This window comes from Bubalus bubalis, chromosome 5 (assembly GCF_019923935.1).
Source record: "Bubalus bubalis isolate 160015118507 breed Murrah chromosome 5, NDDB_SH_1, whole genome shotgun sequence".
Lineage (NCBI taxonomy): Eukaryota > Metazoa > Chordata > Mammalia > Artiodactyla > Bovidae > Bubalus > Bubalus bubalis.
In genome coordinates this window covers 54,506,257-54,532,197 of record NC_059161.1, presented here as the reverse complement: position 1 = coordinate 54,532,197, position 25,941 = coordinate 54,506,257, and the positions used below count along the sequence as shown (strand labels likewise).

The 25,941-nt window shown below is 46.6% G+C and overlaps 1 protein-coding gene across 5 annotated transcripts in view; it reads right to left on the bottom strand.

The window, feature by feature from the left end:
- SUSD4 (sushi domain containing 4) overlaps positions 1–23,172 on the bottom strand; it is a 133,064-nt gene extending 109,892 nt beyond the window's left edge. Inside the window, exons 1-2 of one of the 5 annotated variants that reach the window (XM_044943150.1) lie at positions 23,048–23,172; positions 21,895–22,068 (exon numbers count right to left, since the gene is read on the bottom strand). In XM_044943150.1, the coding sequence (XP_044799085.1) occupies positions 21,895–22,033 (139 nt within the window). In that variant the 5' untranslated portion in view covers positions 22,034–22,068; positions 23,048–23,172. Of the gene's footprint in view, positions 1–21,894; positions 22,069–22,682; positions 22,981–23,047 lie in introns of those variants that run through there. The other 4 variants (XM_044943151.1, XM_006057247.3, XM_006057249.3 and 1 more) reach the window with 4 other exon arrangements.
- Positions 23,173–25,941: the final 2,769 nt, after the last annotated feature.

The window sequence follows — 25,941 nt, the reverse complement described above, 5'->3', positions numbered from 1 at the left end:
AATCTGTAGATGCAGAACCCTCAGATATGGGAGACCCATTGTACTCAAACCCAACTGTATTGAACTGGGTATCCTTGCTAACATATACTTGTAACAAAAAGTTTTAAAACTTTCAGTTCTCAGTTATGAAGTCTTAAGCATGATGAACACAGTTTATCTTTTTAGTATGTTAAGTGTTGAATTAATATTCTCACATAAATAATCAATTGCTTTGCCGTAGTTTTGCTTCTGTGCCAGCTTTGATGGTTGCCCTGTACTGAGACACAGTGAACCTTCACAGTTCTCAGGGATCTGAAGGTCTCGGCATGCAGGAAGGGTTCCTGTTACACCACTCCTGAGTTTTGGTGTGAGTGAGCTGCGCTCAGAGAAAACACTACAGGTGTTGGGGAACCAATGGCCATTGGTGTATGGCACAAAAGGGCCTGAGAGCTTGGACCTCAGTTCACTGGAGAAAAGAGCACCCTGTGTGCTGCCAAAACAAAAGCTGAGCCCTTGTTACAAAGGAACCTGTCACACCAGCCTTGGAACACCCCAGAGGCCTGGGCAGCTATGCCCTTCTGCCCCTGGGGCCAAGTCTCAGGGGTGCTGGACCCCCAATCCCAGACCAGGGAGACTCAGGCACATGGACAGATAAGGAGACAGAGGGGGCAGACAGGCTCAATGCCCCAGGAAGGTGAAGTCTTAAAATATTTAAATTCTGCCCCCTCAAAAAATGCAAGGCCGATCTGAGTGTTCCCTATAACTCTAATTGTGTTCAGTCGCTCAGTCATTTCCGACTCTTTGCGACCTCAGACTGCAGCCCGCCAGAAATTCTCCAGGCAAGAATACTGGAGCAGATAGCCATTCCCTTCCCTAGGGGATCTTCTTGACCCAGGGATGGAACCAGATTTCCTGCATTGCAGGCAGATTCTTTACAGTCTAAGCCACCAGGGAAGCTCAACTCTAAATGTACTGGAGGGAAATTAAAAAGAAGTATTTAGCAGCTCACAGGCATATGAAGTACATGACCCAAGACTGGGGGTGTCAGCAGAAAGAACCTACTGAAATGAGGAAGAGTTTCCAGTGAATTTATGGAGAACAAGGTTCATGGAAGGGAAGGATTAGCAGGAGCGGTAGTGGCCAGCATTCACTGAGCTTCTCTGTCCCTGGCCAGCACTAATTATAAGTGTTTCCATGTATTATTTCATTTAATCCAAATAACCCCCCAAAGGTGGGTCTTGTTGTTATAATTTCCAGGTGTCTGAAGGGTGGGGAATGATGTCACAGAAAAGCCCCAGCAAAGAAGAGATCGATTGGGCCCCAGTCCCACCTGCGCCACTAACCAGCTGTGAAGGCCACAGTTCAACCCTTCTCTGGACCTTTAGCCATTAAGGCAGTCCCTAGGACTCTCCAGTTCTACTGCTACTAATCCAAAGCCCAGCCAACCTGAACAACAGAGACGTTAATTATGTTTCGAACATTCATTATAGCAAAATTATAACCAAAAAAAAAAAAAAAAAGCAACACTGTTTTTCAGGAGCAACTAAACCATCCTTTTACAACACTGGAAACAGTAGCATCATCACACTTATAGAATCTGTATGTCCCAGTATGTCACAATGACCTGCAGAATTAGAGATAAGGATCACTTTTGCCAGTTTATTGAAGTATTTCTCATTCTGTCAACATTTTCAGGGGGGAAGGTAAAGAGGAATATTCTCCACAAACCACATCCTATAAGCGCACAAGTTCCCCAGTCCCACCTGTCACTCACCTCTGCCCCCCGCCACCCTGCCAAGGCCAGCGCCTCACATACAATGTGTGTGTTAGTGGCTCAGTCGTGTCCGACTTTGTGATCCCAAGGACTATAGCTGGCCAGACTCCTCTGTCCATAGAATTCACCAGGCAGGAATGCTAGAGTGGGTTGCCACCTCCTTCTCCATCACATATAATAAAGGCTCAAAAAATGCTGGTTGAGTAAATGATCACTCCACCTCTTCTCTATGTATTGTTTTGATATTTATAGAAATTTATAGAAAAATCACTTAATAGCAGAGAGTTCTATACTGCACAGCGTTGATTTGCCACAGCCAGGGCGGAGGAGGGGTTAAGTTAAAGGGGCCACTCTCCACAGGCTGCCAGTCTGGTGAATTTGTCAGCCTTCCTGTCTGCTGATCCTCTTTAGACCCTCTCTCCCCACGACCCCCTGAACCTCAGCCTATAGGTGTTCAAGTCCAAAAGGGCCAGGGAAATGTACTCATAAGGAGGAAAGATAACTTGCCAAACCCTTGAAAACAGTCTCCTTCTCTGCACTATTTCTGTCAGGAGCTTGGCCACAGACTCACTCCACAGCCCTCTGCTCTAAGCCTGTAATTGTTTTTTAACCCTTTCAGGTCATGAACCCATCTGAGGATCTGTGGAAAGAGGCATACTCTCTTCAGAGAAATACACACACAGCAGTCTTCACACACATGCAGGACCAGGGGTGCGGGATATGGGGTGGGGGTGGTTCTCAGACCTCCATAAGCTGGATCCCAGGCACCATGGGCTTCTCTGGTGGCTCAGATGGTAATCTGCCCGCAGTGTAGGAGATCTGGGTTCAATCCCTGGGTTGGGAAGATCCCCTAGAGAAGGGAATGGCTACCCACTCCAGTACTCTTGCCTGGAGAACTCCATGGACAGAAGAGCCTGGTGGACTATATAGTCCACGGGGCCACAAAGAGTCAGACACGACTGAGCGACTAACACTTTCACTTTCAGGCACTAGGCTGCAACTCCTAGGCTGTGGGGAGCAGAGGGCGAAGGAGCAGCTAGGGCTTAGGGTACTTGGCACTGTCTTCTCTGTCTGGATGATATCTCTTCTTAAACAAAAAGGGTTTAGGGTCTCCTAACACAGGCCCTTCAAAACAGCACCACAACCAAATCCAGATTCACAAATCCTTCAGCTGTTTCATTTGTTTCAACTTAAAATATCAGATGGAACAAAAGAAATGTTTTGTCTAGGAGAAAAGAAATTGCTCCATAAATGATACTTCCAAAAAGACTTAAAAACACAATCAAAGATAGCTTCCTGTTACTGTACATATTAACCCATCACTTCTCTGCAGGCTACTTCCACATGATAATCCAATATTTACCCAATATAAAGTAGGAGTGGGTCCACCAGGTGGCCTGGGGAGCCACCTGCAATAGATTTTTCAGTGATCGACAACTGTAATGGAATAATGGGAGTGTCTAACAGTAGGCTGATTCAGTTAGAGCAAATCTGATGGCCCTGTAATTTGAGAAACTTGGCAAATTTGAATTTCCAGATCATCTTTGGAGCCCACTGTCAAACTCTGCATGTGGTTTTTCTGTGTAGAGTAACTGCAAGAAATATTTGATGAATGACTTCATGACATGCATACATAGGTAAATGAATGACTTGTAAACCAGCCCCCTAAACATGCACACATATGCGCACACACACACACACACACACACACAGAGGCAGGTTCACATGGCTGCACCTTGGCTCATATTGCTTCTTCCTCTCCTTGTGCACCTAACTGCCACTCTTCCTTTGATAATAGCTTTGCTATCATCTCCTCCTTGAAGCTTTCCATGATCTTCCCTGGCTGGGATAAGAACTCTGGATCCTCATAATACCTTCTCACTAGAACTTGTCTTCCTTTGACATTTGCTAAGGGTTGAACTGTGCCCACCCCCACAAATTTGTATCTTAAAGCTGAAAACCCCAACATGACTATATTTGGACACAGGGCCTATACAGAAGTTAAATTAAACATATTAAGGTTAAATGGGGTCAGAAGGATGGGGCCCTAATCCATTAGGACTGGCATCCTTCTAAGAGACACCAGAACGCTCCCTCTCCTTGGCCTGTCTCTTCCCATGCACACAAACCAAGGAAAAGCCATGTGGTGAGGACATGGCTAGAAGGCGGCCGTCTGCAAGCCAGGAAGAGAGCCCACACCAGAAACCAACCCTGCTGGCACCTCAATCTTGGACTTCCAGCCTCCAGGCCATAAGAAGATAAATTTCTGTTGTTTAAGCAACCCAGAATATGGTATTTTGTCATGGCAGCTCAAGCAAATGGTCAACAGTACAAATGCACAGTCACATAACTCTTTGAAGGTTGACACTATCTTCTTCCTGTTTATAGTCTTAGTATATAATGTGGTCCTTGCACATAGTAAGTGCTTAATAGATCCCTGTTGAGTAAATGTGACAGTGGTAGAGGTAACAGGCTACGAAGACCTCCTACCTTTCTCACCCTTAGACTCTCAGAGCCATGTTTAAATCCCCGGAGGTCAGAGTAGGTGAAAAACTCAAGCCCTCCAGGTGCTGTCACTCACTGAGGGAAGGATGAAGTTCAAGGCAAAGCCAGACATCAACCCACTAGTGTCCTTCTAACCAATTACTTGCAGCAGTTGCTGCCACCTGCCCAGATGTCAGATGCAAGAGAGAAAAGAGAGTTCAGAAATAATAAAATGCTCCACTCAACAACATCTTTTATTCATATAAGAGCAGATCCTGGCTGCAGAGTCCTTTAACCTGCTGATTGAGCTGTGGGTAAAGGACTAGGTAGGACTCTCTCCATCACCTGTGCTTTGAGAGATCACCAGTGCCTGCCCTGAAGGAACCTGTAGCCTAGCTGTGAGATTTGCATTAGGAAATATTGTCTGGGTCCTCAGTACCTTCATTAGTCATTAGATTCATGTTTACTGATTATCTAGAACTCACAGTCCATGGTCAGGTTAAAAAAAAAAAAGATTAATCAGCTGTAGATCCTAGCTTTAAGGAGCTTTTGTAAGTTAAAAAATAACAATGATGATGATAAGGACAATGAGGAGACTAGCAGTCAACATGAATGAAATCTCACCACAAGCCAGGCACTGGCCTCTGTGCTTTCCATGTATTAACCTATCTACTCTTCACAACAGTTCTGTGACGGGGCTTTTATTATCCCCATTACACAGATGAGGAGACTGAGGCAAAGACAGATTAAGTAGTTTGCCCCACAACGTATAAAGCAACCAAGCAATAGAGGTGGGATTCAGTCCAAGAGATCTGTCTCCAGACCCCTTGTCCTCAGGGACTAAAAGTGCTGCATAAAGAGATGAGCACGTTCTTTCTTCTCCCTCCTCCTTAGAATTATGGGGCTGGATGGGGTACAGTGCTTTCACAGGTTGGTAATAGGATATGAGGAGGTGCAGCCACATAAAGCAGGTGGGGAAGCAGGTGGGGGTGTGGGGTGGCTTGCTCAGCGAGGTCCCCTCAGTGCCCATTCTGTCCAGGCGAACTCTGTGGCGGGTGCCAAGGGGCTCCATGCAAACCCCCTAACCAACCATCTCCATGGTCTTCTCCAGCTCAGCAGCCTACAATTCCAGTGCTGTGAGAGTTCTGATGACAGAGAGGGTTCTCAGAGCTAAGGAAGCCAAGGACTGTCCAAGAGGTCGCAGAAGGTGTGGAAAGGATATGTAAGTTGTCTCTTCAAGGACAGGAAGGCTCTGGGAAGGTAGAGAGAGGATGGCAGGCGTGGGTAAAGGCCGGCTGGAGGGCTACTAACCCTAACCCTAATCCTAACCTTAATTTAGGGTTAAATTCTGCCCTATCCTTGTTTTTCTAAGTCAATAGGCCATCTGTAGTGTATCATCTTTCTTCTGGAACTCTCAAAAGATAACGTGGCCATCTGGCTCTTCAACTTGTACCTTCATCCAGGAATGATACTGGAAAAATAGAGTTTATGTGTACATGGAAGGCCCAAGGAGAAACGGACTTGCTGCAGCCTCTTGCGTTTCCTTGCAAGTTAGCTGATGCTACATCACCGAGAACATGACCCAGTTTAGCAACAACATCAACACAGCAGGGACTAGAGAAAATGCCAAGTATTAGAAGACCAAGGCGCGTGGGAGGTGAGATGCACACAAACCATGCCGCAAACTGGAGGTAGAGACCAGTCCATGGCTCTGCTTTTGATTAAAGCCTCTGGTAGCCACACTGCATGAAGGAAAGCAAGAGAGAACAATTTTAACAGCAGCAGCAACAACAGACTCTCAGGAACCCGCCCTCGAGTGTGGCTGCCCAGGGCGCAAAGGTGATCCTCACGGGGACAGGGCAGGTTTACTCCCAGTCTTAGATCCTCTGTGCTTGGGGGAGCCCCCAAGGATCTGGGTCTTCCTTCATCTGGAGGTAACAAAAGGCAAAAGCTCTGAGCTCATTACCATGTAAATGAGAACTACAAGGCAGACTTTCAGCAAAGCTGCTCTCAGGGGATAAATGCCCTGCCACCTCATAAAACCATGCAGGACCCTCTTCTATTAATTCAAAGCCCAATGGGGCTGTCCTTTAAACGACTCCTTCCCCAAATCAGGACCCGGCATTCCAGGGTTGAGGAGGCTACAGAGAGGCACCCTCAGCGGCTAACAGGCTTTTTCCCCCAAAGGGCTCTGAGTGGATCACAAAAGGGATTTCCAGGCATTCTGGCCAAAGACTAGGATCCCATGACCTCCAGCCACAGACTCCCAAAAGCAGCATCCCATCCACAAAACTATAAAGAGATTCTTGAGAATGAGAGACAGCATGCAGCTGGAGGTAAGAGAAGGTAGATAAAGCACTGAGTCCCTGGATCCAGATGCAGTTCTCAATTCATCTTACTGTCCTACCTGAGCCAGAAGATGCTGGCCCAAATGCCTCCAGCAGCAGAAATACCACAGGGAGAAGGGGGAGGCAGAGAGGGACGCACACAGACACGCTGCCTTCCGAGACCTCCGAAGCACCTTTAATGAATCCCCTGCCTGCCTCACGTGTTGAACTGCTTTTTCCAGGGCGTCTGTGAGCACACTAAAGGGGCTGACTGGGCTTGGGCCAACAGCTCTTGAGAAGTTGCTCTCCGCAGCACAAGGACCTTCTCCATCTCCAGAGGCGACTATTCACTGAATGCACCGGCAGCGGGGCCTGAGCAGATTGGCACGTTCCATTTTGCAGCAAAAGAGCTGCTCCAGCCGCCCTGACATCATGTCTGCACAAAATGAGCTTTCACAGGGGTCAGGACCCGCACATGGGGAGGCGTTTCCATGCTAAGCAGAGCATCTTTCTTTGGGGTTTAGGAAAGCGAAAGGTAAAAACTGGCCTTAGGCACAGCAGAGAAGTCTCCTTCCAGACAGGCAGTCCTAACTCCGTCTCATATTTATAAAACTCCTGTCTTCTGACCCTGCCTTCTTGGTACCCACGATGTGTAGAGGAAAGAGCCTTGTTGCCCCTGATGTACAGATGAAACCAAAGCATGGAGAGATTAAGTGACTTGCTTCAGAGGTGACAGAGCTGGTCACAGTGGGTGGGGGTGACAGAGGGGTCACTCTCTGGCAACCACACCTTTGCAGATTAACCGACAGCCCAAGAAGACTGAATCTTTGCAGGACCGCAGGCTAGGGCTGCCAAAGGATGTGTGGAGGGAGGACGTGCATCCGAAGCCGGGAGCTCATAAAACATCGCAGCCCACCTCCCAGGAGCTCAGAGGAAGGGGCAACTACAAGGCGGAGGGCCCATGGGCACTCTTTCTGTGCTCACGAACTCCATCCCCTCTGCCCAACATCCCCAAGAGGGGAAACACCCAAAGCCACCCTGGGCCCCCTAGTGGCCCTGTCCAGCTCTAGTTCTCGGGTTAGCTCCATCGTCCCCGTGAAGGCTGGAAAAGACGGTGAGTCTCCTGCAGTCAAGCCTCAAACATCTCTTCGCAGATTCTCCACCCTCCCAAACAGCCTTTCTTCCTCCTGCCCTGTTCTCCTTTCTGTCCAATGGGTGCGGGCATCCAGAATTCAAAGCTTAAACGTCATCCTAATAATAACAAAGATTAAACCTCCTGCTTTCAAAAAGAATCGGCCATCAACAGAATCAAGTTCTGTTTTATCATTGTTTTATTATTATTACTATTACCAATGTGGCACAACTCCTCACCCTCCTTACTGGCTTCTCCTCTTTAGAATGTGGCTGTTTCCTGGGATTCCTCCTCAGTCCCTCTTCTACACACTCTTCCTGGGAAAGTTAAGCCTCCTCCCTGCCCCCCATAGCCCCCAGCTCCTGCCCCGCTCTTCATGTAGCTGATGCACAAGTCTAATCTCTGGCCCTACTCCCTTTCCTGGGCACCTGAGTTTTCAACTGCCTGATGGACAGATGGTGTCCAAATGTAATTAGCTGGGCATGTAGGTCCAACCTGCCTTTCCAGCCTCCTCTCTTGTCTCTTCTCAATCTATCTGTCCTTTACTAATGCTGTCCTTCTCTTTGGTACATATTCTTTCTCAATCTCAGCATCTGAGCATTACTCAATCCTCAGCATTACTCGATCCTCTCTCCTGAAAAAGAAAAGCATCTCTCAACGAATACCTTCTATGCCTGGAAAATTATTTTACTGTTTGAGACTTTGCTCAAGTGTTCTCTCCTTTGATAAGCTGCCCCCGCTCCTCCTCCTTCCCCAGAGCCTCCAATATAAATCTCCACCATAGGACCTGCCATAGGAATCATGACAGTGAGTTCTATACTGGGGCCAAGGACCAGTGACCACCAGGTGATTTCAATACCACACACCTGTCTCAGCATGTGCTAGTGGGTGTTGTCATGTATTTGTTATACTATATTCCTTCAAAACAAAGGAAGCTCTTGGTAGGCTAACCCCAGCAGAGTCAATGTAGCAAACATTCATTATTCATGAGCACTTTATTGGTGATGATGTTGACACCTCACATAGCTATGATACTTTCCCCTACTCATGAATTTGATTCTCACAACAATTATGGGAGGGAGATGGTCCAAATATTTCACAAATAATGAAACTGAGGCATAAATTAGGTTACCATCACTAGGCTAGCTGGTGACAATAGCAAGGAAAACTGACTGTGTACTTTCCACTGGACCCTACATGGCTCCAGCTCTTTGCCTCAAGAAATGAAGACATACCCACCAAGTCATCATTGCCAGTAAAAGAGCACCTCCCATTCTATAAAACAATGGTGTAAACAGATAGGTGTTATTAAAAAAACAAACAAACTGGTCTACCATTTACAATCCAGTGGTAAAAATCTGAGCAAGCCCTTTAAAGGATAAACAGAAATAGCAATTCAAAACTATTGAATTGTTCCACACCAGAGGAACTCAAGTTTCTAAAAGATTATTCCCCTGTTTTAAGTATAATTTAAACATAGAGGTGGCCCCAATGAGCCATTGAGTATATGCTGTCATGCATGTGTGCTAAGATGCTTCAGTAATGTCCAACTCTCTGCAACCCCATGGACTGTAGTCCACAAGCCTCCTTTGCCCATGCAATTCTCCAGGCAAGACTAATGGAGTGGGTTGCCATACCCTCCTCCAGGGAATTGTCCCAGCCTAGGGATCAAACCGGTGTCTCCTGTGGCTCCTGCATTGCAGGAAGATTCTTGATTCAAGATTCATGAATTCTTGAAGATTCATGTTGGCAGGAAACCCACATGCTGTCATACAACCACTTAAAGTTGCAGATTCCACTCCCAAAAGAAACTGAAAATGTATCCTTGGGTTAGATTCAGAGATTCAGAGTTACCAGAAGCAGTCTAACAGAACAGGGAGAGCCTCTCCTAGGATTAACCCTCTAAACCTATCAAGTTTCTACAAAACAAGCGGATTCTGTTATTTCTGCCTGAAGAGAATCAGAATCTTCTGATTTGAAGTGTTTAGGTTAAGTCCAAAGGATTCTTCTATGTACTGAGACTCTGAAACTGGAAACCAGCTACATCAGTCACAATGTCGCACAACATCCAAATTGTAAAGAATCCACTGTAAGAATGGATTTTCTTTCTTTCTTCAAAGAATCTCTCTCTTGCTGGTTCACCCAATTTAACCACATATATCTTTTAGAAAGGCAATCGAATCAAAGAAATAAGGACTTTTTGTATTTTGGTTACTTGGAGAAAAAGGTATATTGAACCAGAGTGACCCTCCTTGTTTGGCTCTGCCCCCTCACTGGTAATTCCAAGACAGAGAAGTCACCAATTTCAAGCAGAAACATGAGATAACCAGGTTGAACCGTCATTTCCAAAAACACCTTACTCATCCTTTCTCTTGAGAAGGTCAATTGATTGAGATAATAACGAAATGAGCACTCACCAAACTTACCGGGCTCTGCAATTCCTCTCACCTCGAAGGATAAAATTCCATTTCTGGAGACATCTGCTGGATGCACTCACAATTGTGCCCAGCCACAGTCCCCCTGCCCTCCTTGGGCTGCATGTTTTTTGTCTTCACAGTGAAGTAAAAGGGGCTTTCAAGTTTGCTGTCACTGCCAAATAATGTCAAGAACTATTCTGCTTTACTTCTCTGATGCTCCAGTTTACCTTGTTTCAGATTAATAAAGCAATTACAACACTCTCAATTAAGAAGCTATCTTACAATGCACTTTCAATTCCAGTTGGTGAGCAAGTCACTTAATTATTTCTATTTGTTTTTCTTCTTGAGTGGATAACTTCTTCTGTCTTCGAATAGTAGAGCAATCTTTTTCTGAAGGAAGACAAAATACTGGGCCAAGTTCTTCCCTAAAACTTAGTATCTTCAGCTCATACCATCAAACATGGCTTCCTGGACAGTGGAAGTAAGCAGCTCTCAGATAGCATCAACTATCAAACTTTATTCTTACTTCAAAGTTAACTTTTTTGTAGGAACTTTTTGACATGCTCATGATCCTCAGGTATAATTTTTCTTTTTATTTTTTGATATATACTAACTAGATTATCACCATCTGGATTTAGAAAAAGCAGAGGAACAAGAGATCAAATTGCCAACATCTTGGATCACAAAAAAAGCAAGATAGTTCCAGAAAAATATCCACTTCTGCTTTATTGACTACATCAAAGCTTTTGACTGTGTGGATCACAACAAACTGTGGAAAATTCTTCAAGAGATGGGAATGCCAGACCACCTTACCTGCGTCCTGTGAAATCTGTATGCAGGTCAAGAAGCAACAGTTAGAACCAGACATGGAACAACAGACTGCTTCTAAAATGGTAAAGGAGTATGTCAAGGCTGTATAGTGCCACCCTGCTTATTTAACTTATATGTTGAGTACCTCATGAGAAATGCTGGGCTGGATGCAGCACAAGCTGGAATCAAGATTGCTGGGAAAAACATCAATAACCTCAGATATGCAGATGACACCATGCTTAAGGCAGAAAGCGAAGAAGAACTAAACAGCCTCTTGATGAAAGTGAAAGAGGACAGTGAAAAGCTGGCTTAAAACTCAACATTCAAAAAAACTAAGATCATGGCATCTGGTCCCATCACTTCGTGGCAGATAGATAGGAAAACAATGGAAACAGAGACAGACTTTATTTTCTTGGGCTCCAAAATCACTGCAGATGGTGACTGCAGCCGTGAAATTAAAAGACACTTGCTCCTTGGAAGAAAAGCTATGACCAACCTAGACAGGATATAAAAAAGCAGAGACATTCCTTTGCCAACAAAGGTCCGTCTAGTCAAAGCTATGGTTTTTCCAGTAGTCATGTATGGATGTGAGAGTTGGACCATAAAGAAAGCTGAGAGCCAAAGAATGGATGCTTTTGAACTGTGGTATTGGAGAAGACTCTTGAGAGTCCCTTGGGCTGTAAGGAGATCCAACCAGTCAATCCTAAAGGAAATCAGTCTTGAATATTCATTGGAAGGACTGATGCTGAAGCTGAAACTCCAATACCCTGGTCACCTGGTTCGAAGAACTGACTCATTGAAAAAGACCCTGATGCTGGGAAAGATTGAAGGCAGGAGGAGAAGGAGAGGCAGAAGATGAGATGGTTAGATGGCCTCACCGACTCAATGGACATGAGTTTGAGCAATTTCCGGCAGTTGGTGATGGACAGGGAAGCCTGGCATGCCACAGTCCATGAGGTCACAAAGAGTCAAACACAACTGAGCAACTGCACTGAACTGAACTAGGTTACCGTCTACATCATACAAATGAAAAGACAGGTTTAAAGGCTAGATTTCCCAGGTGGCACCAGTGGTAAAGAACCCGCCTGCCAATACAGGAGACATAAGATGCGAGTTCAATCCTGGGTCAGGAAGATCCCCTGGAGGTGACATGGCAACCCACTCCAGTATCCTTGCCTGGAGAATCCCTCAAACAGAGGAGCCTGGAAGGCTACAGTCCATATAGGGTGGTAAAAAGTCGGACATGACTGAAGTGACTTAGCATGTGGAATGGCAAAGAGGAAAGTCTTGACCAACAGGCCTGACTGCTTATTGGTTTTTGTCTATTTGTAGGATGATTCGATGCACATGAGTTTGGGTGGACTCCAGGAGTTGGTGATGGACAGGGAGGCCTGGCGTGCTGTGTTTCATGGGGTCGCAAAGAGTCGGACACGACTGAGTGACTGAACTGAGCTAAGGAGATCAAACTCCTAGAGAATGTTTCTTCAAATTAAAAAAGAAAAAAAAGAGGACAGAAAAAATAAAAATCTCGTCCTCTCACTGTGTTAAGAAAATTAAAGGTGGAGACACATGTAAAGACACCATGCAAACTGTAACATTCTAAACATGTATCAGCTCAAGTTATTATCAGTGCTTGACCACATGACATGGAAAAGGACCCCTCCAAAGAATGCTGTCTCACTGGGAATGATAAACAGGAGGGGAAGATGAAAGTCTGAAAGCCACCAGTAGAAGGCCTCCGAAACCAGCCATTTGTTTTTACACCCTTTGCTCCTCCGGACAGGTAAGACTCGGAGCATGTCTCATTCATTCTCACCGCCTTCCTCAGACAGCCACAGCGACAGGAATGGAGATAAAACACATCCTGATGGGTTCATGGGTGTCTAACCTCTTCCTTTTCTCCATCTGGAGTCAAGGTTTTGGCACCGTGGCCCTCACTTTGTCCTGAGTTGGGAGATTCTGTTGTTGTTGATTTGCTTGTATATTTCCTGCTTTTCAGTCGCAGCACAAAAAGAGTGCCCCTAGAAATGCAAATCAAAATCATACCTGTTGGAATGGCTATTGTTAAAAAAGATAACAAATAATGAGAGTTGTTAAAGATGGAGAGAAAAGGGAACCCTTGCACACTGGTGGTGGGAACGTAAACTGGTGGGTGCAGTCACTGTGAGAAACAGCATTGAGGTTCCTCAAAAAATTAAAAACAGAACTATCACATGATCCAGGTGTTCCACTCCTGGGCATATATCCAGAGAAAATGAAAACATTAATTTGAAAAGATGTATGCACCCTCATGTCCATAGCAGCATTATTTACAATAGCCAAGATATGAAAGCAACCATAATGTCCATCAGCAGATGAATGGATAAAGAAGATATGGTGTACAGTCAAACGGCCATCATCAGAAAGTCTACAAACAATAAATGCTAGAGAGGGTGTGGAAAAAAGGGAACCCTCTTACATTGCTGGTGGGAATGTAAATTGATATAGCTACTATGGAAGACGGCATGGAGATTCCTTAAAAAGCTAGGAATAAAACCACCATATGACCCAGCAATCCCACTACTAAGAATGTACCCTGAGGAAACTCAAACTGAAAAAGACACATGTACCCCAATGTTCACTGGAGCACTATTTACTGGAATATGGCTAGCTGGAACATTGGCTGGAACATGAAAGCAACCTAAATGTCCATCAACAGATGAATGGATAAAGAAGTTGTGGTACACATATACAGTGGAATACTGCTGCTGCTGCTGCTGCTGCTAAGTCGCTTCAGTTGTGTCCGACTCTGTGAGACCCCGTAGACGGCAGCCCACCAGGCTCCCCTGTCCCTGGGATTCTCCAGGCAAGAATACTGGAGTGGGTTGCCATTTCCTCCTCCAATGCACGAAAGTGGAAAGTGAAAGTGAAGTCGTGACCCCATGGACTGCAGCCCACCAGGCTCCTCCGTCCATGGGATTTTCCAGGCAAGAGTACTGGAGTGGGGTGCCACTGCCTTCTCTGAATGGAATACTACATAGCCATAAAAAGGAGTGCAGTTGAGTCAGTTCTAATGAGGTAGATGAACCTAGAGCCTATTATACAGAGTGATGTAGGTCAGAAAGAGAAATATAAATATTGAATACTGACACATACATGTGAATCCAGAAAGATGGTACTGATGAATTTATTTTCAGGGCAGCAGTGGAGAAAAAGACATAGAGAACAGATCTATGGACACAGGGGAGGGGAGAAAAGAGAGGGTGAGAGGTATGGAGAGAGTAACATGGAAACTAACATTACCATATGTAAAGTAGATAGCCAATGGGAATTTGCTGTGTGACTCAGGGAACTCAAACAGGGGTTCTGTGACAATCTAGAAGGGCGAGGTGGGCAGGGAGATGGCAGGGAGGTTTGGGAGGGAGGGGACATGGGTGTACCTATGGCTGATTTTTGTTGATATGTGACAGAAAACCACAAAATACTGTAAAGCACTTATCCTTCAATTAAAAAAAATTTTTTATGTATATGGTTTATACACCATACAGTACATATAATGGACTATTACTCAGTCATGAAAAAGAATGAAATGTTGCCATTTGCAATAACACAGATAAACCTTGGGACACTGTGCTTGGTGATATAAGTCAGAGAGAAACAAATCTCTACATTTTCATTTATATGTGGAATTTAAAAAATAAATGAGCATAATAAAACAGAAACAGACACATATAGGGAGAAAAAACTGGAGGTTACCAGTGCGGGGAAAGACACAACAGGGGAAGGGGATTAAGAGGAACAAACTGCTAAGTATAAAATAAATAAGATACATGGATGTGAAGCACAGCACAGGGAATACAGCCAATATTTTATAATAACCTTAAATGAAGTATAAGCTAAAGAACTATGAAATCACTGTTATATAACTGAAACTAATGTAACACTGTAAATCAACTATACTTCAATTAAAAAAAAAAGAGTTCTATCAAAGTGGATGGGCCAAAGTTCCAAAATATTCAATAACTGTGGCTTAAAGGGAAATATTTGGGTTGAAATATAAAAAGCAAAACATGCATTTAGCGATTAGCATTTCCATGCCTATGGAGAAAGCTTACAACTAAAGGGATAATCTGGGTCACCATGCCTCACTTTCTAACAGGGTGACCCTAAGAAATAATAGTTCCTACTGCATAGAGCTGTCATGAGGATTAAATGAGTTAAAACACGTAATGTGGAAAACAACGTTCGTTCAGAGTAAGCACTGTCCAAAGGTTTGCCATTACTACTATTATAACAATTAACAAATTTTTATCAGTCACTCAGATGTTGGCCACTTTAAAAACTGTTCCATCTTTTTCCAATCTTTCCTGGTTAGCAACAGTTAAACAGCTTGTTCTTATGAAAATAGACCCATACGTTGACAAAATGAGGTATCTGATACATGAGAATATACATCTGATGCCTCTGTCCTCAGTGTTATATTTGGTTTTGGTGAAACGTGACTGTGTTTATAAACAAGTTAGAAAAACCTATTTTCTGCCCCTTTCTCTCCCTCAATTCAGAGGCAATGATCCCAACTGACCTCTTTAGACATACTGCTGCTATGTGTGGTTCTTCAATTATCAAACACCAAATGAGCTTACAAAATAAGACAAGGATCAAAGAAGAAGTCTGGAAAAATCACCTTCTTCATCAGTATCAATAAGTAACACTAAATTTTAAACTGAATTAAAAATCTATGTGAAGGGCCTCCCTGGTGGCTCAGTGGTAAAGAACCCATCTGTCAATGCAGAAGACACAGGTCTGATCGCTGTCCCTGGTCCGGGAGGATCCCACATGCTGGGGTGCAGCTAACCCCATTCGCCACAACTACTGAAGCCCAAGTGCCCTAGAGCCCCTGCTGCACAAGAGAAGCTCCCGCAGTGAGAAGCCTGTGCACCGCAACTAGAGGAAACCCGGGTTCGCTGCAACGAGAGAAAAGACCTCACAGCAGCAAAGACCCAGCACAGCCAAAAACTAAATAAATAAAATTATATATATATGTATATAAACATATATATGCAAAAGAAAGTCTCAGAAATCATACATATATAAAAGAAAGTCTCAGAAATAAGCCCATTTAAAAAAGAAAGTATGTGAAAAAATAGTTTAATGCAAGCTTCTGCATTCAAATTTTCGAGAAGAAACCAGCCCTTACTTGTCTGTTTCCTAGGGAGCAAGGACTACGTTCCCTTATCTGCTCATCCCCCAGGCATGCAAGACGCTCACAATAGATGAACGGATAGAGGGGAAAAACAGAGTTGCGTTCACCCAGAGTACAGAACCCATCAAATTCTTATAATCACAGAATTAAAGAATGTGAGTGATACGGAAGGAATTGAGTAAAGGAGAAGTTACACCAGTTGCCCAAAGCCACGGAGCTATTTAACAGCCGAGACCGGACTCAATCTGTCACCTCTATAAAGAACGCAGAGCTCTTGAGGTATACAGAGCTTCCCAGCTAAGGGCAAATCTCTGTGGCCTTTTGGAAGCTTTTGAAATATGCCTCTGACACCAGGAAAAGAATCATGTGGGTGCTTTCCTTCACATATCTAATCAATATTTCCTGGACAGCGATCTTCAGCTACACTCTTAGTTACTCTCAGGAATTAAAGAACCACTGATTCACTCTCTAGCTCGCCACTTCAGGCCTCTGAGATGAGAGATTTGCTACTGCCGGTATGAAATCCTTCTCTCGTGTCTCCCAGAGCTTTCAGATTTCACTTCAGGGATAAATCAAAAGCATTCCCATGCTGCTTATATTAGAGTGGCCTTTTGTTAAAGAAACAAGCTTTATAGTTTGAGGCTTTGGGACTTGTTTACAGACTGAATTAAGTACAGGTTGAAATTGTGGCTTTTAGACATAACATCGCAGGAAAAGTTTATGCTCCACAGTGTAAGAAATCTTTCTCAAACTCCAAAGGACTAGCACCTCCAAATCAGTGAGCCAGGCACACAGCGTTTGTTCCTGTCTCCGGGCACACAGCTCAATGCTACAGCCACGTGGCCCAAACAAGACCTCAAGGAGCTTAAGCCAATGGTACTAGTGACACAACTCTGATGTGCAGACAGGACAGCCCCTCAGGGAGTGCCCTGGGTCAGAGACTCGGAGGCAGAGAAAGGAAACAGCACAGTTCAGATGATATTATGTTCCTGCTTTAAACCCTTAGCAGCCCCCACTGCCTGCTGTGCGACACTCAGAATCCTCACTTGGGCTTCCAAGGACACTTATGATAGGCTTCCAATCTATTCGCCCTCTTTACCTGCTGGTTTCCTCTTTATCTGCTGATTTTGATCCCTGGGTCGGGACGAACCCCTGGAGAATGGAATAGCTACCCACTCCAGTATTCTTGCCTGGAGAATTCCATGGACAGAAGAGCCTGGCAGGCTACAGTCCAAGGGGTCACAAAGAGTCAGACATGACTGAACAACTGACACTTGAACTTTTCATACCATGTTCCAAAAGATCTAGACTGTTCTCTCTCCCTGAATGGTCCAAACATGTCACTAGTTCCTTGCTGCTGCTGCTAAGTTGCTTCAGTCGTGTCCGACTCTGTGCAACCCCATAGACGGCAGCCCACCAGACTCCCCCGTCCCTGGGATTCTCCAGGCAAGAACACTGGAGTGGGTTGCCATTTCCTTCTCCAATGCATGAAAGTGAAAAGTGAAGGTGAAGTCACTCAGTCGTGTCCAACTCTTAGCGACCCCATGGACTGCAGCCTACCAGGCCCCTCCGTCCATGGGATTTTCCAGGCAAGAGTACTAGAGTGGGGTGCCATTACTGTCTCCGCACCAACTCCTTAGCCCTGCACAAAATGCCTCTTTTGAGATGCTCTAACCATTCCCTCCCTCAGATCCTATCCTCAGTGCCATCTCTCCCCTGGAAACTTTCCTGAGTTCTCTACCAACCTCCTAGACCACCTCCAAATGGAAGTGGCCTGAACTGCCATGACACTCCTGCACTTTTGTAACTGTCCATGGTAATTATTTTCTAAATTGTGCAGCAGTAATTCGGAATCTTTTTTCTTGCTGTCCATCAGCCTTACTGAGCACCTTCTGTGTATGAGATGTCATGCTGGATGCCCGGGACATGAAAATTAAGATAGAGTCAAAGTGCTTGTCTTCAGTGGGCTTATAGTCTCGTGAATGAGACAACACCATAACAAAGGGTTACACTCAGCTCAGGGGAGAAACGAAATGTGAAAGAGATAATGGCATTTGAAGTTGGGTCTTAAAGAGAAATATGCTCATTGGGCAAAAAATAGAGAGGAAGGAATGGTTCTTCAAGGTAAAAAGAACATTATATATAGCGGTGCTTGGCACAGGGTGGGGACAAGCGCTCAGTGTTTCCTGAATGAATAAAACAAGTGTGGAAGATTATAGATTGGTTAGTCCCCCTCCTCACTACTGCTATGTTTACTGAGTGCATTCATGATCCTCATCCATCACAGCAACTCCAGAAATTAGGTAGCATCATCCTCATTTTATGGATGAGGAAACTGAGGCTTCTAAGCCCCAAAGCTGCAAAGCTATCAAGCAGCAGAACTTGGCCACTGTTCCTAATAATATGTTGCTGTTGTTTAGTTGTTCAGTCATGTCTGACTCTTTTGCAACCCTATGGACTGTAGCCCACCAGGCTCCTCAGACCTTGAGATTGCCCAGGCAGGAATACTGAAGTGGGTTGCCATTTTCTTCTCCAGGGGATCTTTCTGATCCAGGGATTGAACCTGTGTCTCCTGCACTGGCAGGTGGATTTTTTACCACTGAGCCACCAGGGAAGCCCTCCTGATAATACAAGGATGTGCTAATGAGTTTGCCTTCAAGAACCTAAATACAAAGCGAACTCTTAGCTCTCTTCCTCTAAGCCAGGGTGGGCCACTCCAGCCAGTGATCAAATACCCAAATACCATCTCTGGGAACACACACAGAGAAAGAAGCAGCCAAAGAAGCCATGCTGCATGCAGACTCCGGGCACAGCGAGGCCCTGTGTCTCCCCATGAACCTGGTATTAGTCCTCTCAGTACATGATGTTAGTGGTCCCAAATGCAGGCACTTTTTCCTTAATATACAAATGACAGCCTGGAAAGAGCCATCCAAAGGTCCCCTCAGGCCAACTCAGGCTCATTAAAGCTCTCCTAGGGCTCCAAGAATTGAATTGACCCTCCAGCTTTCTAGGACAAAGCATTTCATTTTCCATGGAGTTCTTTCCCTCCCTTCTTTCTTCATATGATCATTTTTCTCAATTTCTCCCGTTCCAGTTCAGGCTTTTTCTTGTCACTCTTGTATAGGGCACAAGCTTTTTTTTTTTTTTTGCCTAGCTGAGACTATTATATCTTGCTATTGTCATGTTCCTTTTCCATTGAAAGCAATCAAAAATGAAAATCCACATTTCAGAACAGTGTCTATTAAATAGGCACCTTTTTTATGGTTGGGGGAAAAAAAAATACAGCACTGAGTTTTAGCACAGAGTTTCAGCTCTGTGTACCACTGAAAGATCAGACACCTGGGTGAGACTTCCCCTCTTTTACAGGTCATTTGTATTTGGGTATTGGACAGAGGTGGCAGAAAATCCAGTTATCTTAATCCAACTTATCTTAATGAATACTTTAGCTTAAAGCATTGCCAGTCAAAGTGTGGGCTTCCCTTGTGGCTCAGCTGGTAAAGAATCCACCTGCAATGCGGGAGAGCTGGGTTCAATCCCTGGGTTGGGAAGATCCCCTGGAGAAGGGAAAGGCTACCCACTCCAGTATTTCGGCCTAGAGAATTCCATGGATCAAAGTGTAGTCCTGGGACCAGTAGTGACTGCATCGCATGTGAGCTTATTGGAAATGGAGATTCTCAGGCCCACCCCAGTGATTTGTATGCACATGAGAATTTTAGAAGCACTGGTCTGGAATTAAGATGAACTTGATTTAATAAAATCCTCCTGGACCCTCCACATGGATTTCTTTCCTAAGAAACAAATCTCTGTATAGTGAACTCCTCAAAACATCATCCACCACCTTTCTCCACCCAAATTGTTTATTCATGGAAGAATTTTAAAATGATAAATCATCTTCCAGAAATCACACTCTCAGCCTGAGGGGAGTTCCAAATGACATAAAGGATGGTCAGCCTTTCTGCAGCGTGTGAGAACTAAGAAGGGAGAGGCGACAGGCAACCCTCCTCCCACCTTCTTTGAGGCCCTGGATCTTTTTGCGGACATCTTCACCTCTCAGAAGAGAGGAATGAAAGACGTGTTGTACAGTCACATGGATGACTAATGTGGGAGACTGGGGAGGCTGTGCTGTGTCCAGAGATCTGAGATCCTTGAGGGGGGATGCTCTGTAAACACAAACAGCAGAACCAAGGGCCAGCCTTCAAATCCAGGCTGTGCTTGGACTTATACTTCCAATAACAACAGTCAAGAGACAGGTAGATGAACCCTCGTTAACCTGTCATCTAGATCGGAGAAAGGGATGGAGAAAATGGAGAATCAGATGCCCCTGGTTTGAGGAAACGACAAGGCTGTGCTGCCCACCTGGTCCTACTCACCCTCCAAGCGGAGCGAAAGCCCACGGCAGGAGAGGCTGTCACCAGAGCCCAGGCAGGCCATACTGGTGCTGGCCTAGCATCCCTGTTGACTTTGTCCTCTATGAAGAGGACACCTGCCTCAGAGACATTTCTATTTAAAAAAAAAAAAGACCACCAAAAAAGTTACCTCTTGTTGGAAAACCCAAACATGACCAGCTCCTCATACAGCATCTTCTCACTAATTCCCATAGACAGGCACATCACAAGAAGCTCCTGTAGATTCCGGGCATCTTTCAGACCTCTAAGTGCAGCACCTGAGTTATCGATTACTCCATATTAAAGCCCAACTTGGTACTCCCCTCCCCAACTTCTGCTAATTTTTCACTCCTTATTTCCATCTTCACCTTTGAATTCTCTAAAACAGCAATATTTTAACACTAAAATGGTTTACTTACATCATTCAATACCTGCATTTCCAGCAATTATGATTTATTTATTAACATTTGTCAGCTCCAGACACACGATTCTGCCCTTTTAACATGCCCACATCAGCAAGCTCTCAGAGAATCTGGAACGAACAGCAATGAGCAGTGGAGGCAGAAAGACTCTAAGGCTCTGAAATTCAGACAGGAAAGGCATCGGTCTTCCTCTACCACAGCCAAAAGAGAGCCCTGTCCCCCAGAACCGAGTATGTTAGAGATTAACCACCTATGCGGACTGAGGCTCTGAATCTGATTTCAGCTAACTTCCACTTCACAGAAAAGCACTCGGCTTTACTTCCCCTGTAAACCGGGCTGAATGAGCCAAGCAATCCTCCAGAAACACATCTGAAGGAAGACCTCTGCATCCACTCCCCACCCCCAGCGCGCACGGGCATGCCCGAACACTCCACCTCCCAAGGCGAGAGAAAGTTAACTTTCAAATAAACCTGTCCTGCAGCCAGTCTGGCCACGTTTCCAGACCCGTCACATTCACAAAGGTGGTTCTTTGCAACTCTCGCCTAAATCCAGAAGCTGAAACCTGACCTCTGTCTTCTGAGGGCACAAAAGTCCACAAACTTTACTCCTTTACAACAAACGCACCACTTTCTCTCTCTTCCTCTCTCTCTCTGTTTCTCTTTGGCCAAAGTGAAAATAATGGGCCAGGCTTATTGTCTTTCCTTCGGAGAAGCCAGGCTGGGTGGCTAGTGGGAAGCTCCAGACAGAATGTGGGTGTGTGAATCTGTGCAGGCTCCACAGAGGAATTTTCTGGGAACTCCAGGGGTTTTGAATGAAGAAGGGTGGTCTCGGGCTGGGACACGGGGGCTCCTCAGGTTTTCCGGTACCCCAGAAGTCTGGGGGTTGGGGGGAGGTAGGGACTGGAGGGGCCAGGGCTGTCCTGCCAGCCAGGCTCCCCTACCCTGCCATCCCAGGCCTTCCCGGCCACCGCGGGGTCACTCACCGCCCGTGAGCTGTGCAGGGCCGAAGCACAGCGCCAGCTGAAACCACAGGATCACGGCCAAGAGTCTCTGGGGGGACTGAGGCTGCTGCTGCTGCTCTAAAAATCCATCTCCATTGCTCGGGTTCATTCCATGATACATCTTTCATCCACAGAGGGCATCCGGCTTGCAAGAGTCTGCAACCAGGAGCGAACACGACAATACCCCAGGCTGCCGGGGCTCGGGGGCCACGGTCCCCCCGCCCCCTCTCCGCCCTGGGACCCGGAGCCTGGGTTTCCCCGGCTCCATCCCCGTTCCTCCCCCGCGCGGGCCCCCGCCCCCTTTCCCACGGCGAGATTTCCTCCACACACACACACCCAGCGCGGGGTACACTGAGTAACAGCCGCCACGGGATGCTGCGCGTGCAGCAGGGATGGAGGAGGGGAGGGCGGGCAGGGGTTAGCGCACATTGGCTCAGCTCCGGTCCCCGGGATTCAGCGGCTGTGGCCGCGACGGGAAAGTCTAAAGCCTTTCAGCCTCTCGAGGCTAAAAAAACACTTTTCCCTGGGCCTATACATTTCACTCTTAGGGATCTCACGATGTGGCCACCGGATCCCCCCAGCTACTTCTCTGGTTTTCCCCAGGATCCGGATGGGTCCTATTGCCCAGTCCCCAGTGAGATTTCTCTGCGCTGTCAGGAAAAAAAAAAAAAAATCCTTCCTCGGGGAGTGGAACCAGGCACCAACTCCCCCTCCACAGCCTGCGCGCGCCTCCCCGGGATGGAAGCCCCTTCCAGGGCTCTCGATCTTACCTGTGGGTCTCATGCATGCAGCTTCCTTCCCTCCTCCGCCTCCTCCCCCCGCCAGTCTAACCCGCATCTGTGCGCGACCTCTGCTGCCGCCGCTGCGCGAGCGAGCGAGACGGAAGCCTCGGCGGCGGCGGCGGCGGCGGCGCCCGGCTCCAGCTCCCCCCGCCCGCGCTCTCCCTCCCTTGGCTCCCGGAGCGGACGGGTGCGGGGGCTGGGGGCGGGGGGTGCGGGAGGATGGCAGCCCGGCCGCGCGCCCCCGAGGAGGCGCCCGCGCGCCCGCTACCTGAGCTCGCGAGCGCGCGGCGGCGGCGGCGCGGAAAGAGGGAGGTGGCGGGGGCGGGGCGGAGGCGCGCAGCCGGGACACTCACGCGGGCACGCGCCTCGCAGACCCAGCCGGCGCCGCGGCTGGGGAAGGGGCCTCGCGAGCGCGGGGAGGGGGAAGGGGCCCGCCGTCGCCGCTGCCGCGACCAATGGGAAGCCCGCGCGCCTGCACCTGTCGGGACGCCAGGCGCCTGGCGAATGGTTCCCACACGCCTAAGGCCCGGTCGCCCCTTCGCTGGCGCAGGACCACAGCGGTCCCCGCCTGGGCTGCGCGCGAGCCCGGGTGGCCGCCGCGGCCTCCGCGCGTCCTCCCGTGCCCCCCAGCGCGCCGCACGGTGCGGGAGAGCTCCCCGCTTTAGGCTACTGCCGGGGTGGTGGCTCCGATCCGTGGGACAAGAGTGAGCAGCCCGGCTGGTCCCCACCCCAGGACCCTGACCACCGATCCGGTTCACGTGGGCAGGGAGAGGAGGTGGCCGGTTGCCAAAGTCTCTTCTTTTCCAGCGTTTAGCTCTCCCTACCTCTCCCGCCACCACCCCCAACCCCGTCCCACCAAGGCTCTACGTGTCCGCTTGGAGCCCGGAGGACACTCTTCTCCCTCCCTGGTTCCCTTGTTATTTGCCCTTTTGCGAGCCGCAGGCTTTGCGCACGAGGACTCTTAGCCTGTCTTGGAGATTCGCTGGCCCCTCGGAACCTCCGCCGGGCGCGCTGAAGATTGAGTACGGAGGAGGGGGCGAGATGGGAGGCTTCGGGGGCCGTGGATCGGAACCCAAGGGGGTCGAGGGTGTTTGCCCTCCCAGCCCGCGGTGGGGAGAGTTCGCCTCATCTGTGCTGTCTCGATGCGGGTTTCGGTGTCCGAGCCCATCCCGCAGCTGGGGGCGACTCACTTCCCACTGGTTCTGACCGCTCGCTGTCCCTGCGCGAGACTGGTCTTTCTCAGCCTGCCTGGCTCCAAGGCCGACGTTCCAGCCACGGTAGTTAAGGGATGTGAGCTAATGAAATGGTGCCGGAAGGCAGCACTTTAGTACCCGCGGCACCCCATTATTCTGTAGCAATTTGTGGATAGGAAAACCATGTTTCGGATACCTCCACCAAATTTCATCCTTTGCTTCTATGGGCTTTCCCCAAATCTCACATACTGTTGATAGTTGGGAAATTACAGCTTTTACTCTGTCGACTCTTACTGGGAGTCATTTTAACAAATTCTTTCAGGATAGATTAACTTTTAGTAGTAGATAAATCAAAGTTTGGTGTGTGTTGTTGTGTGTGTGTGGTTGTTTTGTTTTTTGGGGTTTTTTTTTTGCTTTGTAAAACTGAGATAGCCACTTTGCACAGAATAAGATTTTCATGAGCACAAGTTGGTTTCTGCTAAAGCTTGTGCTTTGGGGCTCCAGAATCTTAGTTGTGTACCCAATGCTTCCAAGGTCCTATGGCTGACCTCTAGAGTCTGAATATTTGTTTTTCTCAGTAAATTTTTTAAAGCTTTCTAATAAGCCATCAAATCAACAAAGCTCAAACACATTCGTTGACCAAGGGCATGTCTTTACAATCATAAGAGATATGTCCAAGCACTATTGAGATCTGTTCTCCAGCTGGTAAGTACAATCGTTTTGTACACAGGATATCAGGATTGAAAGAAACATCCAAGTGTATCTGGTACGATCACAGGACCTATGCTTGAGTCCTCTCCCTGACATTTCTACTAAGTGGTCCCCTAGCCTCATGGAATGCTTGAGGAAACCTGTTATATTTGCCAACAGCTCTCTTAGAAAATCCCTGTTTGTACTGAACTGAAACCAACCTGCCTGATACTTTTACACACTGGTTCTTGCTCTCCCACCTGGTTCCACACAGCAAAATGGAGCTCCTCTTCCTTAAGACAGTGCTTTATCCATTTGGAGATGGCTTTATGTCCCCTTGAATCTTCCCTTCTCTAGGATTTAACTTAGCTACTTTGCAAACTATTACCAATTCCTGGAGAAAATAAACTAGAGCCCAACCTGCACACCCCTCCTTTATGGGCTTTTACACTTAGAGTCCCTATCCACTAGCCATAATCACCCCAGGGCCAGGTACCAGCCCCTATGGCTCAAAGCATACTGAAATTATTAAAACTAGCCTGTTATAAACTTGTTTACCCACTCACCTGTTCCTTCTCTTGAAAACCACACATTCCCCACTGTTCCCCTCACTTCCTCTGCCTCCTGATTGGCCCTGGTGCTTCCCCAAGTGGCCCTGTTTTTAGGGAATTGTGAGCAATAAAAACAAAACTTCTTTCCTGACAGTCATTTTCATGTCTGCATGTCTTACCATACCTGATTAAAATTAAGCCTGGATACCCTTAAAACATGCTACGCTTAGAGGAGGTAAATGGCTGTGCAAATGCACCACTCACTATCATTCCCTAAAGAAGCTTTAGCAAGTTCACCTCAAACACTTCACCCACTAAGCAAAGATGATGTCAGTACTTACCTCATACAACTGCTGAGAGACTTAAATGGAATCACAACTAGAAAGTACCTGAAGAGCACCCAGGACCTAGTCTACTAAGGCAAGGATCTCCAAGGATGTTTAATGCAGATATTAATGATGGAAAATTGGAAACACCTCGAACAAAGGAATGGATAAATAAATTGTGGTACAGTCACACTGAGGAACAGTATGTAGCCATTAGATTTAAACTAGATCTCCATATAGGACCATGGAGAGCTCTATGAAGCATTTTGGGTGAAAGAAGCAAATTGTGGGACAAAATAGACAGTAGAAGATAATTTATAGAAAAACAATACCATAGATTTTCTATCAACTAATGTAAATAAAAAGAGAAAATGTCTGAAATGATGCACAGAAGACAGTAGTGAGAGCAAATGGAATTGTTGGGGGAGTGATCAAATAATAATTTTGTTTCTATAATTCATATTTTCATTATTTATTTGCATATAAT